Source organism: Dromaius novaehollandiae, chromosome Z, assembly GCF_036370855.1.
Source record: "Dromaius novaehollandiae isolate bDroNov1 chromosome Z, bDroNov1.hap1, whole genome shotgun sequence".
Classification (NCBI taxonomy): Eukaryota; Metazoa; Chordata; class Aves; order Casuariiformes; family Dromaiidae; genus Dromaius; species Dromaius novaehollandiae.
Window position 1 is genome coordinate 75453114 of NC_088132.1, and position 15980 is coordinate 75469093.

General features: G+C 47.9%; 1 protein-coding gene across 2 annotated transcripts in view; it reads left to right on the plus strand.

Moving 5' to 3' along the window:
- The window catches only part of LOC135325146 (nucleolar protein 6-like), a 36697-nt gene extending 20922 nt beyond the window's left edge, over positions 1–15775 (plus strand). The window contains exons 23-25 of one of the 2 annotated variants that reach the window (XM_064502806.1): positions 5143–5340; positions 14106–14207; positions 15465–15775. In XM_064502806.1, the coding sequence (XP_064358876.1) occupies positions 5143–5340; positions 14106–14207; positions 15465–15614 (450 nt within the window). In that variant the 3' untranslated portion in view covers positions 15615–15775. The remainder of the gene's footprint in view (positions 1–5142; positions 5341–14105; positions 14208–15464) is intronic. The other variant, XM_064502807.1, reaches the window with a different exon arrangement.
- The last annotated feature ends 205 nt before the right edge of the window (positions 15776–15980 follow it).

Here is a 15980-nt window from a genome sequence, read left to right on the forward strand (position 1 = left end):
GCAGGGCTAGCTCCTATGCAGACCCCTATGTGGTTGGCATTAGGTGAGGAGAGCCCTGGTCACAACTGGGGAAGACCGCAGGAGGGTGAGAGAAGTCTGGAAAGTGTCATCTGGGAGGGAAGGCTGAAGAGAGTAGGACCAGCTGGTCTAGAGCTGACAAAAAAGATGGGCTAGCATTTTTCAAATAACTTTTTAAGGAAAAGGGGGAGGGGAGCAGTTCTGCAAAGTGGAAGAAAATCCATTTTTTGTGTTCACTTGGGACAAGAAGCGGAGTTTGCAGAGGAAGAGTAGTTTAGGAAACTGGTCTCGAGCCCACTTCCGAAAGTGTTGAGGAGCCCAGGGAGGCTGTGGAGCCTCTGCTGCAGGAGGTGTGACTGTTGTTTCCCAGCTGTGTTTGATGCAGATCTCTCAGTTTGGGTCATGGATGGATTGTGTGGCTTCTCCTGGTCCCTCCCACCACCATCATGTGCAGCTCTCTCCTGGACAGGAGTCTGAGCTCTGGGTTTGGCCAGAAAGTGCCCCGTCTTGGAGATCTGTCACAGAAAGCCTGGGTAAGCTGGAGGTTGGGCCTGGATACAAGGCCCTCGAGAGAGGTCAGAGTTGATGCTGTGGGGACAGGCTACAGCCTTGATGTTTTCTACAGTGATTGAGAAAGGAAATTGCAGGGAGGGGGCTTGTTTATTTATAGGCTTATTTTCTCCCCTATGCTGCTTTCTGCCAAGATATGCCTGGACCCCCTTGTTGTTTCTCTACGTCCTCTGGAATTGGTATTACGGCTAATTGTGATCTTTTGGCTGCCCTTGCCTTTACCTGGAATACACTTGCAGGCTCTGGGTGTCCATTTTAATCACGTTGCCTGTTCCCAGAGCAGGGGTGGATATCTCTGAGCAGCCCCTTGGGGGGAAGCCTTGCTAGTAGTTTCATGTTCCTTGAATTATTATTTATTAGTGAAGGAAATGAACCTGCTAGCTCCTGATGCCTTTTAAACGATCAGTTTATCTACAGCACTCCCTGTATTATGGAAAATGTGGTGGGTGAGGAATGTTAATGAGGGGAGAAGGAAGCGGGGGCTAGGCCTATCTGGTAAATGATTGTTATCTGGTGTAGTGCTTCCGATTTGATAATGATTACAATGAGATCACTGAGGACACTGTGGCCGATGTCCAGATGTGACTACTGTCCGGTTTGGGCTTCAGGCTTATTTTCTTCTGTGTAAGATATTGACTGGGTGTCCTGAATGCCGGTATACGTAGGGACCTCCTCTTGGTAAGGCTGAGTGCTACCAGTTCCCAAGGAAATTGGGAGATGCTGATGGAGAAGAAGATTTTGTGGGGGCCTGGAGCTGGGTTTTGGGTGGTTTGGGGTCAGTTCCTGGCTTTGCCACAGACTCCTGATGTGACCATGGGAAAATTGCTTAAACATGCTATGGAATGGGGCTGTCACTGGGTTCTCTAAACTGTTGCTCTGACTTGGTGTTTTGGGTGGGAAATCTTTTGGGCCTAGGCGTGCAGGGAGCTCTGGGCACCACTCAGTGCTGTGGCATGACTGATGGACAGGGCCGAGCATCACGGCATGCCTTGGTTCAAGCATACTCTGGCTTTTCTTGTGTTCCTGCGTTGTTTGGCAGACTGCTTTTTGCATTGTGGTTGAGGCATTCTGGCTTTACAAAGCTGCCTGCGTGGTTCCTATTCAGCAGTCGAACCTGTGGAATAGGGCACTGTACCCATGCATGTGGTATCTGCTCAGGTCCTGCTTCATCTCCCAGGCTGGTACACATGTCTTGGTATTGACAGCCACGTGCGTTGCAGCTAAGGGATGACAAACGTCTTGTTCCTCAAGACGATGGTATTGCTGCAGCGGAATGAAACCTGAGGACTCGTCTTTCTGAATCTAAGTTTAGCCAGGGCTGTAATGAGCTACTCCAAAGCTGTAAGTGTCTCTCTCAACCAGTTGAGCATCTGTGGGGTCTCCGAGGGGTCTCACTGAAGCAGCAGCTTTAGGTTTTTGCTGCTTGTGTGTTAGCTGCTTAACTGGCATGCTCCATCTGTGTCTGCATCCTGGACCTTCCAAAATGTGGAAGGGAGGGAAACAAGAGACTGCTTCTTGGGAAATATAAGCGCAGCCTATTTGTAGTTCAGCACTGCCTTTCCTGGTGGTATATTTTTAACAGAAGACAGCCTGAAAGTTGGTATTAGGTCACAGGCAGTCCTTGCTGGCTGGTGGGAGGAATGTTCACCCAGGAGGACCCGTCAGACTCGCTGCCTGTTCTGTGTCTGTGCTTGTGATGTTAACCATACTGAGGTGAAGCAAACAGCTGCTGTAGTTGGTTTGCATTTGGTTGCAGTTAATAGCAAAGACTTTGTAACTCTCCCTGCTCTGCCTCCTCACTTCTCATTCCATGTACAAGCATGGTCAGTTTTGATCCCAGAAATCAGCCTGAGCATTGATTGGGATGTCAGGTAACATGGTCAGTCCCATGAATGTCCATCCTTGGCAGCGTATGGCTGTGTCATCCATTTGGCCTCTGCGCTGCATGTTCGGGTGAGGAACCTTGCAGTCAGCTCTTGGCCACGGTCCTAGCTAGTGGATGAGGACCTGTGCTCTCCAGAGCGTAGGGTGATGACAGCATTGGTTGGGTATGGAGAGCTCCCCTTTCCCTTGGTCAGGGTCCTCATGCCTGGTTCTCAGCACTTCTTGATTCACTGCGATGAGTGGAAAGCTGCCCAGAACTACTTCTGTTGCCTTCTCTGCCTCCTCGGCAATGGTTTCTTCCCTCTTGCTGTTTTTGTGAACTGCTTGGCTGGGAGGAGAAGTGATCTGCAAACTGACTGTGGGAAGTGAATTGAGCGGTAAAACCCGGAAAGCTTCCTTCCTCCTTCACCCCTCAGCTTGGCTGTAAGGAAGAAAGCCTCAGGAAGTGCAGGCAGATTTATCCTACCTTCCTCTCCCTCCTGGCTGCAGCTATGTTTTTATTCTGTGTCTTAAGACTTATTCTTTGATCTGGTGTCTGGAATAGGTCTGGCTGTGCTTCCTCCTGGCATGGGACCTCCCCAGGGTGGGAGGGCAGCTGCATTGCAGGTGGGTCAGATAGGACCTGAGATGTCAGCATTGTGCTCTGACAGCCTGTGCTGGGCTTGCAAACGAACAGGTAGGACACAGAAACTCTCCGCTCACATCTGTTATATCATCACTGGAATAAAAGGTCTGTTCTTGAGCCCAGGGCTGTGCCAGGCAGCAGCTGTGCTATCCTGAGAATTTCAGTTAATGCTTTTGGCCAGGGAGATGGCAGGTGGCTGTCTAGTTGGTTAAACTGCTGACAATAAACAGAATGCAGGCTTTTCTTCCTGTGAGTCAGAGATGCTGTTGTCAGTGGAGGGATTTGCGGTCCCTTCAGCTCCTTTGCAGATACTCTATGGCTGCTGGGTCTTTTTCTGTGCTAGTAGGAAAGGAGTCCTGAGTTGGGGTGACTGTGCTGAGCAGAGTTTCTGGGCATAGCCTGTGAAGCAGGAAATGAATTTGCCATCAAAATGGGATAAACACGGGGCACTGTTTCCAGGGCTGTTAATCTGTTTGTAAGCAAAGTGTGGGGCTGAGAGGAGAGAAAAACCTTTCCAGTGCAACTTGGAGATGCCTCTTCTTGTCATATGTCTAAAGAGATGTGCCAAGGGGAGCTCCAAGTTTTGGTTTTCCTTGCATTTGGGTTCTGGGGGATGTGCTGCTTCTCACATGGATGCAGAAGTGGGTCTGTGAGCTTCATTCCTTTGCTCCCCAGGGGATGGAATAAGCCATGGGCTTTGTCAGCCTGGTGGGAAAAGGACTGTGTGGGGACCAAAGCGGGGACCTGTTGCCAATTGCTGTTGTTCTTGATACGTTTTCTCCAACTTGGCTATTAACCAGTTCTGTCAGCTGGTTTTCTGCCAGCGCCTTGCTGGGTGGTGTCTGATAGCTCCGTCCATGTCCCCACGTCATTTATTCCACAGAAACGTACACATGGTTTTAAGTTTTCCATTTTAATACAGCTATATTCAGAGTGCCAGATCCTGCCTGTCTAAATATTTATGTGCCTGGGATTGCTCCCCTCCATTAATGGGGCATGTTCTCGCCCTCTGTTTGCTTGATGGAAGATGCTGTTGTCCTTTGGGGTGATGACTGTTCGTCATACAGAGCTGTCCTATTGTTATGCAGCTCCTTGTGTTCCCTGTGGTGCAGTTTGGCTCCTATTAGCTTCTTGACTCTCTTGCGCGTGCGCGCTCTCTCTCTCTCTCTCTCTCCTTTTTTTTTTTTTTTTTTTTTTTTTCCTGGGACTCTGCTCCACTCCGTGTTTATCCTATCTCAGCTTGCCATTTGTCCCTCTCTTGACTACCCCACCATCTTGTACTCAAAAAAGAGCTTTCTGGGGTCTGTGGTCAAAGCTGGAGAGGACAACCTTGTCAACCCTGTTTCTTCAGTGACCATTCCCTAGCCCTGGAGAGTTCAGATTCCTGTTCCAAGTACCTTGGTGGTATATGATATGTAGTGGTTAGGGTTGTGGTGGTGTGGTTGGTGGGTTTTTTTGTTTGTTTGTTTTTGGTTTTTTTCCTTCTTCTCCTTTACAGGTTGGGGAAAACAAGTGATCTTCTGGCTTAGATGTCTGATGTGGCTGGGGAGCAGTTCCCCTCTCAAAAGGATTTAGCTTGCTAGAAGGTTGGGTTGCAGCAATGAAGTGTGTCCTTACTGGTGCACTTTGCTGGTCCAGAGAACATTTAGCTTATCCACGAGGAGATAGCTAAAGGGGGAACCACATCGCTCTAGACGTTGTTCTGGTTATAACACTTGTGTGGGGTGCAGGAGAGTGAGAGTCGCATCCTATTTTGATGTGAGCAGAGCACATGATGGACCAGGTGTGTCTCAGCCCAAAGTAAATGTAGTGACCAGATGGGGCTGGAGCACCCAGAGACTCCACCATAGAGGTATTTTTTCTAGAGACATTTTGTCAAACTTTTGACACATCACAAAAATTTTGACTTTCACTTGCTGTTTTCCAAGGTGGTAGTGGGGGACAGGAGGGAAGAAAATGCGAATAATGACTTAGGAAATCTCTCCCAGCTCTCCTGCCCTCCTGTGTCCTATATTGCAAGTAGCACTGGTCTTTTCTCCCTGCAGATGGTCTTCCGCCCTCCTTTGGATTTCTATGATGTCCTAATCCACCTGAACCCAAACCAGATTCCTCGGCATCTGGAGAGTGTGGACCGGCCAGTAAAGTCATTTTCCCGAGGAGTGGTGAAGAACAGTGTGGGAGTGAAGATCCTCTTCCCAGTGGTGGATTATGACCCTGTACAGTGCTACCTCCAGGAGCTGAGAGTAAGCATGGCCCTTTGGGGAGATGGCAGGGGGTTGTCTGCCATAGTAGGAGTGGTGTTTTGTTGTGCAGATCATTAGTTGCCTGCTGCTGAAAGACGTGGGTGATGACATCTTTACATATTTTGTATGTAGTTGTCATTCTTTATGTACATGTACATCTGAAATCACTTTTTCAGCAGAAAATATGGTGAATGCACTGCCCATTCCATGGAAATGGAAACACTGCTGATGTGAGAATTGACCTCAAGCACAAAGTTACTGGGGCTCTTCTGAAGAATATGACATTTCAGTGCAAAAGTGTCTCTAGTGTCATTTCTCTCCATTCGATTGATTCTTCCTGGCTTCTTAAACCAGCGGGGGTGGATGCTGGAGGAACTGAATCAAGGACTAGCTCCCATTCGGGACTGTTCATGGTGTGCTGGAGAGAGATGCTCTGAGGGATGAGAACATCTGATGGTCTTACCTGTGTTTTGTAGGATTATGTATGAGGCAGTGACTGCCACAGGCATCCATGCCATGGTCCCAACAGGGCTCCTGCTGTAAGGATCAGCAGATAGACCAGGGGTTGAACGAACCACAGAAGCTGAATATTGGTCACAGAATGGTCTCTCCAAGGCTGGTTACATGCGTGATGGTTGGGGAAGTTGTCATTGTGCTGGTGGTGTGAATAAGTGGAGAACATCAATATCCAAAGTCATCCATCCATGGCTCTTGCATCAGGTGGCCACGACAAAGTGTCAGCAAACTGGGAGGTGATAAGTAGGATGGTGGGTGGCAGTGGTGGTCCACGCTGGATCTGGACAACCAGTACGTTGCAGATGTGCACTCTGTGCCTCTTTGGCCCTTCTGAACTTTGCACACGATAGCTGAATAATTATTAATGTGCAGAGAGGTGGGGCTGTGACATCCTTCTCCTTTTAAAAAAACTAGGTTGATTTTCAAGTGCTGTCATCTCCTGCCCACAAAATGTTGTGAACACTATCAGAATGTAGAAATTGTAGACTAGCTCTGATGAGAAGGATGCTGTGGAGGTCTCTGGTCCTGGGCCCTGCTCAAGGCAGAACCAACTTTGATGTTAGAGCATGTTGCACAAAGACCAATACAGTTGAATGCTGAATATTTCCAAGGATGGAGATTTCCCTCCTTTGAGCCCCTGCCCCAGTATTTGAACACTTGCATTGTTAAATTTTTTTTTTCCTGCTATCTAACTGGAATTTCCCTTGTTCCAGTGTGTGTTGTTTCCTCAGATCCCTTGCGGCACCTGGACTATGCTTGTGGCAGCTTGTTTAAAGGCAGAGCCAGAGCTCTTAGTTGTGGAGGTTTTAGTTGTGCTCTTGCAGCTCCTGGCAGGCCTTGCCAGCCCTCCTGGGCAGCACAGCTATTCAGTTGGCTTTCCTCTTGCCCTTCTCCCAGTTAACATACTCCAGAGGGTTTTGTCTGTCTTCCTTTGTGCTTCTCTTGCCTGAAGATTTGGTATCAGCTGCTCTTCAAGCTGAGTACTTACTTGCAGTGGGGAAGGAGATACACCTGCAAAAGAAAACCACGGTTTGTATAGTGACCTGCTCCACTCCTAGGCCATGAGTGAGACTTTGTGCTCTGCGGGGTTCAGTGTTTGCTGCTCTCCAGGTTAGCCGGAAGTGAATGGTGCTGTCCTTGCCCAACCCTGCACAGCCATCTGAGCATTTCTCAGCTGCTACTGCCAGGCTCAGCAGTGGTGGCAGCCTGCAAGGATGAGCAGTGAAAAGGGCAGGATCTTGCCTTCAGAGCCAAGAAAAGAACTGCAAAGGTGCCTGAATTAAAACTGCAGTTCAGCCCGGAAGATCATGGGCCCCTGCAGTTCAAGCTCCCCTTTTGCCCTAATCCAGATAGTGTAGGAGGTGGCCAAAGGTAACTTGCAAGGGTTTCTTCCAAGGTTTCTTCACCCTGGGCACAGAGGCAGAGCGCCATTAAATCCCAAGCTTCCTGGCAGACCAGGTTGTGTGCTGATCTTTGCCTAGACCTTGGGAATCAGCTGTTAGACTTAGCACAGTGCAAGTTCAACCCTTCTGTCATGCATACCAAGTTGGGACAGTCCAGGGGGGAAGTGAGAGACATGGGTGCATTCAAGGGCTCTTTGGGGAAGAACATAGATGTCTCACCCAGATTTGCTGCTAATAGCACTGCTTTCCTGTCTTGGAGTCAGGCAGGATGTGGAGGAAAAGGGAGAAGAGGTCCCCACTGCAGAGTGGAAAGTCTGCTGCCTTCAAGAAGGAAGGTGATTGGCAAGCTGGAAATACTGGAGACATGTTGCAGAGACCACTGAGAGATCTCTTGGAGTTCAGGATATGCAAGACAGAGGAAGAGAAACACCCTGCACAATACTTTAAAAAGGGAGCAGGAAGCAAAGTGATCAGGAGCAGTTTATTTCACTGTGCATCTCTTCTGGTGTCTGGATCTGAGGAGGAATATCAAGATGAGCCTCTTTGTTTTGTTCTTTAAATGATTAGGGTTTGACCCGCCCCCATGAAACCTTGATGAGGAGTCACAGAGCTGGGTAGGAAATGGAGCTTCTTAAGCCTGAAATACCTTGGAAGGGAGGATTAGAGCTGAATTGAGTCTTTTAGCAGCTGCCAAGGCACTGAAGACATTTGCATGCATGGAGCCAGGGGCACTGTGTCTGCAGAGAGGTCAGAGCACTCATGAAGACCTGGCAGGAGGCTAACTTCTTACTCAAAGAGGAACTTGAGACTACCGGAAGAGCCAATGGGGAAAGCAGTCTCCTTGGAAGCTGTTGACAGACTTGCCTCAAATCTAGCCATAAATTGAAGCACTCGATCAGGAAACTCATCAGGGCATGTTACAGGTTATAACACTTTTTTTATGTTTCTATTCAACTCTGTCCTGAAAGAGAGATGTCAGCAAATGGGTCCAAAAGTGCAAGGTGCAGAGGAGACTTCCCTGGAAAGCAGTTTTAATTATCCTTTAAGCAATTATGACTTAATTGATCCAGGCAATTATGACATCCAAACTGTGTGAATTTTTACTGCCCGTTTAATACAGGTAATAACAGAGTTGGAGTATAGTCGGCCTAGCTTCCAAATTACATAAATCCATTATACCAGCATCACAATGAAGAAACAGATAGACAGGTGCAAAGCTCATCATCTTTTGCTGGAAGCAGTGTAGTGTTCCTAAAGAGGGAGTGTGTGTTTGGTCTTTCCTGTTCTTTGGCCATGGGTACTCTGGAGGGTGCAGAGCAGGAGCTGGTCACAGGTTCCTCAGAAGAGAAAGCTATGGGATAGGGAGCCTGAATTCTGCCTCAACAGTGCTGGCTGGGGGGGGGGTTTCCCCTCCTGTTGAAGGGTCTGAGGTAGGTATGACTGTGTTCCCTTTTGGCCATCATGTAGGAGATACCTTGCAGTACCAGTTCACTTTGCTCTCCTAGCTTCCAGGTCAGTAGCAGGCAGACCTGAAGGGGTTGAGGAATATCTCTTTCTGAGCAACAGGAGTTGCTTCCCCCTTGAAAAGTTACTGAGGTGACAGTTACACGCGAAAGAGTTGCTATCAGCCACCTTTGCTCTCCAGTAACCCAGCTGTGCCCACCTGTGTTGGAGGGCATCAAAAGCCAGCTTTGCATTGCTGTGATGCCAGCAAGCAGGTAATGCACAGCTCTAGGTAGAAGCTATCCTGTCAGAAATCATCCAGCTTCATGTCTCAGGGTCCTGATGTTGCTTAAAAGCAAGGCCTTCTGCACTGGCTACTTTGACCTGGCTTTGGTTTGCAGTCTCTCTGGTGTCCTTGCATTTTTACTCCACTGACTTTTGTTGCTCAAAGCAGCATTCAGATCCTTCTTGTTCTGGTGGTTGGGAGCTCTGGAGGTGATCTGAACACAGCAGGATGTTGGCGCCAGAAAGAACTGTGGTGACAATTGAGTGACAGCAGCAAATCCGTACAAGAGATTTTGTGTGAGAAGGTGCTTTGATACAGAACTGTCTGGCTTTGACTCATAGTAATTTGATGTCTCTTAATAGCACTAACCACAGAATTGAGCAACGGGGCTGTGGCTGTCGCTGACAGTGCAGCCATGGTGGTTTTATAATGATGAAGGGAGACATCTGCCATGCAGCAATACTGCAAAATTTTGTTCTCAGCTATGGGTGGAAAAGGAACATCTGTCCTTTTCTGAGCTTGCCTTGCAAAAAGGGGATTTCAATGCCTGGACATGGTGACTGAGCTGAAAGTGGCAGGGACTAGAGTCTTCCCCAGTGTCCCTGGGCCCATAACTAGGAGAGACCTACTTTGTCCTGTCTGACCTGTTTGCACCCAAAGGGTTCCCTGTTCTCAAAGCAAAGGGGTTAGCAAAGCAGAAGCTGTCTGGAGCCAAAGGATTGATGCATGCTTTCCACTAGGAGCCTAATCAGAGGAGAAAGCTGGGGGGGGGGGGGAGCGTTAGGCCCTGACTGCTTTAATTTTTCCTGCTGCAAGGAGATGTGCTGTGGAAGCAAGTCTGATCGAGTTGCTTTGGTGCTGAGAGGCTTGCTCTGGATAAAGATGAAAGGCTGATCGTGGGATTCAGACAGTGAACTCCTAAGTTCCAGGACAGATCTGATAGAAAAGGCATGTTCTGAGAGTTGCTCCAGATGAGAAGGCTTTGCAGACAGATGCTTTTGTGGGAAAGCAGGTGCCAGACTTCCTACAGATAGGGCTTCTCTGGAGCCTCAGACCTTAACCAAATGCCTACAAGACCTTCCCACTGCCTACAGTCCTGAGCATTACAGCAAGCAAACCCTGGATTGGGTCCTGGCTGGGATTCTCCAGTGAGACTAAATTAAGTTTTTAAAGAATTTAGCCAAGCCTCCCTTTGAATCTCTCTCATAACTCTGCTGGCTCATTTCCTTTCCTTAAGCGATTGCCATAACCACTGTTTTTCCCTCAAGAGCTGCAGAACTGGGTGCCTCATCTGCAGTTCTGTGCCATTTGCTAGAGATGTTGTATGTGAAGGATCACTTAGCCCAGCTGTTATTCCAGAGTGGTTTAGGTATCCTTTGGAGTTCAAGGGAAGGTCTTTCTGTCTGTGTCAAGCAAGTCTTGTGGATGAACTTGTGCCCATCTGCATGCATTCAGGAGCTCACAAAGCCAGAAGACTCTGGCTTTCTCCAAAAGGTCCAGATGCAGGGAAAGTCAAATTCAGCTGCCTGAGCCCTCTCAGTCTGCGTGTCTACATGACCCTGTTACAAGACTTAATGTTTCTTATCAGGTCTTTGGTCTCACTGAGATTTATAGCCCTCTTTCTTCTTCCTTCCACAGTATAGGAATGTATATCTTGCTACTGCATGTTAAGAAAGAATTAATAGTTAGTATTAAATGTTCTCAGTCTTGTAAAACATACAAGCTGTGGTTATGGGACATAACTGGTGGAGTCTTTTCAGGTCAGACCGCTCCCTTCCTGTTTTGACTGACAGGCCTGACTCCTCCTATGGCATCTTTCTGACAGGCAGAGACAAACTCAGAAAGATCTGTGGGCTTTCCTAATACAGAAAGGAAACCATCCTGTCTGGATCTATGCCCTCGGAGGGGCAGAGGTGGCAGGAAATTCCCCGCACTTGGAGCTGCAGAGCAGCTGTGTGACTTTGAACATAGTGCCCTTGGGTCAGGGGCGGATGCATACACGTGTGGATATGCACATGGGCATGCGTGTACATATCAAGGCATGCTGCCCCTCTTGCTCCTTGGGTGAGCTCAAAGGCACTTCTTGATTGTATTCCTCGTGGTAATGCCTTCCTACAGGTCTGCTTTGAATCTCTCCTATAGGAGGTCACTAAAGCTTTTTGCATGAAGTGAGCTGGCGTATGGTGGGCAAGGCATATTTTCTAATGCAGCCAGGAGAGCATTGGTGCTTTTTCTTTTTTTCTTTCTTTTTCTTCCTTGCCATACCTCTTTGCTGCTGGGAACCCCCAGAAGGAGGATGCACATGCTGCTCTGGTGAGGCACTAGGAAGTGGAACAGTTTGAGTGGTTTATGACACTTTTCAATAGGTGAATCCCAAACCCAACACCTGGGTTTCTTTTCTCTTTTAAAAACCCTCTGATACAGAGGCAACCCTGGCCTGGTTTTTTAAACAGTGCTTCTTGCTTTGCCTGTCGTGTAACCTGTGAGCATCAGGGCCAGGTTTGCTGTAGGATGGCAAGGACTGTGAAGTGTTAACAACAAACATAGTCGTTTGTGGGAAATAAGTAGCTATTATTTTAACAGAGTTTTATACAGGCAGATCCCTCATGAGAGCGCTTAAGGTGTTCTAAGCACTGAGCAAATGTTGATTGATGCATTGATGCATTTACCACTTGAACTGCCATAACACCAGGAAGAGTTGCTAGGTGCATTTTGGGGGCAAACACCTCACCTGCCCCAGACAGCTCCTATTCTTCCAGCAGATGTGATGCAAGGAGCCCAATCTCCAGGTGTAAGTAGGAACAGTGAGAAAATGCGTGGGTGAATGGTTGGGGGGGGGGGGGGGAGAAACCAAACCACAATAATGTAGTTGCTTAACTAGCAAGCACTTATCTCATTGCAAAATCCATGCTTTAGCCTGAACTGCTTAATCCAGTAATCTCATTTTAGATCAGGATGTTGTTTTACTCAAGCACCTTTCTCCATCCCTCTGGTCCTACCAGGCTTTCTCTGGGCCTTTAGGACTGAACCGTGACGAAAAACAGAGGGTGATTGAGAAGGGATTAGGGGTTCAAATGTGTTCCCTACCTTTCCTCCCTTTTCTTTTAAACTTTCCCTCGAGGAAGGTGTTTGCAGGCCCAGACAAGCCCGTTGACACTGGGCATAGAGAATGGGATGTGGAAAGGGAGGCGAACCGTGTTTGCTTTTACTCCCCAAGCCTCTGCACAAACAGAAGTGTGGTGACTAATGTATCAGTCCTCTTTAATGCTGCAGTTTTCCAGGAGCTGAATGTGCATCTCTGCAGCTCAGAGTAGCTGGCCTGAAGCTCTGTCACGTGGATGGTGCTGGGAGCAGTGCAAGTACAGAAGTCTGCCCTTTGCTGGGTTTTTGAACTGGATGGCATCCTACCTATCTGCCCTCTTCTCCCTGTTGTCTGGTTAAAAGGTGCTGGGTATTGGGTAGAACAGTGGGGTTTTTTGGGAAATGAGCTGAGTCTGTGAGGGCTGCTTTCCTGCAAATGCTCCTGGCTCCTCTCCAGCAGCATATGCCTGTAAAAATATCTGTCTTAGAGAGAGCATCGTGTTGTCCTGGAGACTTCACCTCATCAATAATGGCATTTTCAGTTTCTCCTATGCTCTGGTCCCCTTTGTGAGTGATCATTCCCCTTTGGTTCAGAAAGTTGTGTGTTGGTGGCCAGCATACCCTGTGCTTTGCCCTTCACTGCATTTTTGCTTCCTTCTGCTGTTTGCCTTTCGGCAAAAGGAGGAATTTTCCATGTTGACTGAGCTCTGAGCTTTGTTGGTTGGTCTCAGCTGAAAACCAGCAGGGCAGGTTGCTTCTTTCTCAATGTATTTTTAAACAATTGTTTCCAAGCTAGTTTGAGATAATGTTTCGACCAGCCTGGCCCCTATGAAGATCTTGTGGAGTGGGATGAGCTGGCAGGTCTCAGGACCTTCCCAGCTTGCTGGCCAGATCATGTTGCCCTCCATGCTACATCAAGTTCAAACTCATAAATCTGGCTCTGAAGGCTGCAGACAACACTGCCCCTCCCTGCTTATTGGCTCTTGATGCTTAAAATGCCACCCCACCCTTTTGGATGGCTGGTAATACCAACCCAATCCACCTTTTCCTCCTACCACTGCCTCTTACTGTTTCCAGCCCTTGCCCATAAAAGACCCTTTCCAATTAGCTTGCCCTAGATGCCAATTTTCATGTGTGTCTTCATGAAAACGTCATCATGCAATATTGCCAACAGAAACTTAATTCTCTTTCTCTCTGTAAGAGTGTGGCAGAGGTGCACCTGGGGAAATGAAGGCAATGCAATCGCCATAATGCTGTTGTCCATCAGGAGAAGGATGAAAAGGCAGCAGCTTCTCAGCTGTCTTGGTCAGCTGCATCCAGAATGCATGCCTCCAGGTGCCAGCCCTGTTGGATGCTGACCTGTTGGGCCAAGCTGTCGGGTTTGAAGTTGCTCATGTGCAGCATTGTTTACTGGTGTTACAATGCTCATCCCCTGCCTCCTTGCTGGGCTGGGAATCCAGTTCATGTGTGCTTGGGGGAAACCAGACTGTGGACTTTAGTCATCTCTTTTTGCAAGTTCTCTTTTGGAGCTCTCCTGCCTGGCAGCTGCCAAAGGAGACTGCTCATTGACAACAGCTGCTGAAACACTGGAGCAGGGAGAGCAGATTTTTGGAGAACCTCCAGTACTATTTCATTGATTTGTACCACACAGGGCTCTAGGGGCTCCGACTTCCTAGAGCTGGATGCCAACTTCTGGCTGCTCTTGCAGGACTGGAAAGGTAGTGGCTCATGTTTCTGCTCTCTGGGACAGCGAGGGGTAGTCAGCAATTAGGCCTACATACCTTAGTGGTATGTACTAAGCCTTAGTGGCTTTTCAGTGCCTTCATCAAGACTGGTGGACAAGAGACAGTAGAAAGCACCCAGGACTTGTCCATGGGCTGCCAGTTGTTGTTCCTTGTTGGGAATCCACTGGAAGCGTTGGAGGCTTGGTCCTGGTTTGTGTGGAGCTATTGTGTGTCACTGTGTAAGGGTACATAATCAGAGAAGAGATTTGGATCTACCGTGTTTCATGTGACACCTGTTTTTGTTCTCCCCAGGATGCCTTCAGTGATCTCGCCTTGTTCTTTTATGACAAGCACGGTGGGGAAGTGATTACAGTTTTGTGGAAACCTTTGAGCTTTCAGCCTCAGCCCTTTAAGGTGAGTTCTTGACTCTGCTTTAAGCTTCATGTTGCCTTTAGTACCCTGAATGGTTAGAAGGCTGTTTTCTGCATTGTAATTGGTTTATCTGACTCTCTTCAACCCAAAAGTTCTTTGAGAAACTGAGCTAATACTTCTGTCCCTGTCTTAGAGAGGGAGAAACTGAGGCAGGGATATGGCCATGGTTCCCTAGGCATCAGCAGAGCTGAAAAGGGAACTTGTACCCCTAGATGAGCCCCAGCACCTGATCGTTAAGTCAAAACAGAGCTTCCTCTTTCAGGTGCTCTTCTTTGGTGCCCTTTTGGGAGATGGGGGATGCATTGTTTGCCAAAGATGACTGGTGTGTGTAGCAGGCTGTCCCTGCTTCTCGTAGGCTAAGTGTCTCTTACCCAGAAATACCCAACCTGTAAGAAGCTGGGGTGGCAGCCCCGGGTTTGTAGTGCCCAAGTCTTGTTGGTATATGGAGATATTGTCCAGCTGCAGTGTGTGGGTTGGTGAACTCTAGAGGGTGGTTAAGATAGTTCTGAAGCATGCTAGAGTGATTCATGCTGCTTTCTATGAAGGAAAGATGCAAAGAAACTGGTGACTCATGGCTTAGAGTTGGCAGTCCAGGCTCTTCTGCTGTCAGTCTCCCTCTGGGTGATTTCTCTCTCCTCTCTTCATGGCCGGAGGCATTGGCCGATTCAGCCTGGCTGCTGTTGTGAAACCCTATTATTCACAGCAGTGAAACAAGAGGAGTAGATGCTTGGATCTGAGCTGAGCTTGGCCTGCTTAAACATGAGTTTTTTACCCTGATGGAGCCAAGGATCTTTCCCACTTCAATGTCTTCACACCTGACAACATATCAGAGCCCAGGTGGTTAATCACTCTGAGACGCCTGGCCTTTTGGACACCCTGTCTGTTCTTTTTAGCAGGCTTCTCCATGCACCCATGCCTGCCAGTGTGCTGTTCCCTAGTTTTTACCGTGCCCCTGTATGAAGCAATTGTGTTTCTCTTCTTCCCTTACACTCTTTGGACTGTGGCTGCAGTGTAAACCATGTAAAGAGCTGGAAGGACCACTCTTGCCGCATTTTATTACCTCTAATAATGATAGATGATGGTGATGAGAAGTGAAGCTGAAAACATTGAGTATAGTGCTGTGAGAGGGTTGGATGTGTGGAGGCAGGAGAGCAGTTACTTCTTACTTGGGGCTTGCAAAGATTGCAAAGCAACTCAGATCAGGTGTTCCCATTTGCACAACTTTTGTGTGTCCTACAGGTCTCCAGCATGAAAGGAAGGATGGTGACAACTCTGAACAATGAGCTGGTCTGCGTTCCCAATGTGGAGGCAATTCTGGAGGACTTTGAAGTTTTGGGAGAGGGTCTGGTCAAAAGAGTGGAAGCTCGTACCGAGAAATGGACCATCTAAGGCCTCTGAGAGGTGTCAAAGGGACCTGTTTGGAAGCAGAGCATTTGTTCGCTCCAGAACTCTTCCTTTTTACAAATCGGTCCTAGGAAAGGCTTTAGTTTCTTTTCTTTCTTTTTTTTTTAAATAAATCCCAACTGTACCTCTTGCTCTATTTATCTTTATATGCCTTGTTCAGAGAAGTGCTGTTGTTCTTGAGAAGGGACCTATTATTGTTTTTAAGAATACAAATGCCTTTTCTGTTTTGGATGAAATATAAAGATGGGATGGAGCATTTGAAAGTGCTCCTGTTTGTCACAGGAAACAAAGCTGTGTTCATGTGAAAATGTTAAGCCCTGAAAATTCTGGCTGGGGTGGGTGTTGAGAAGG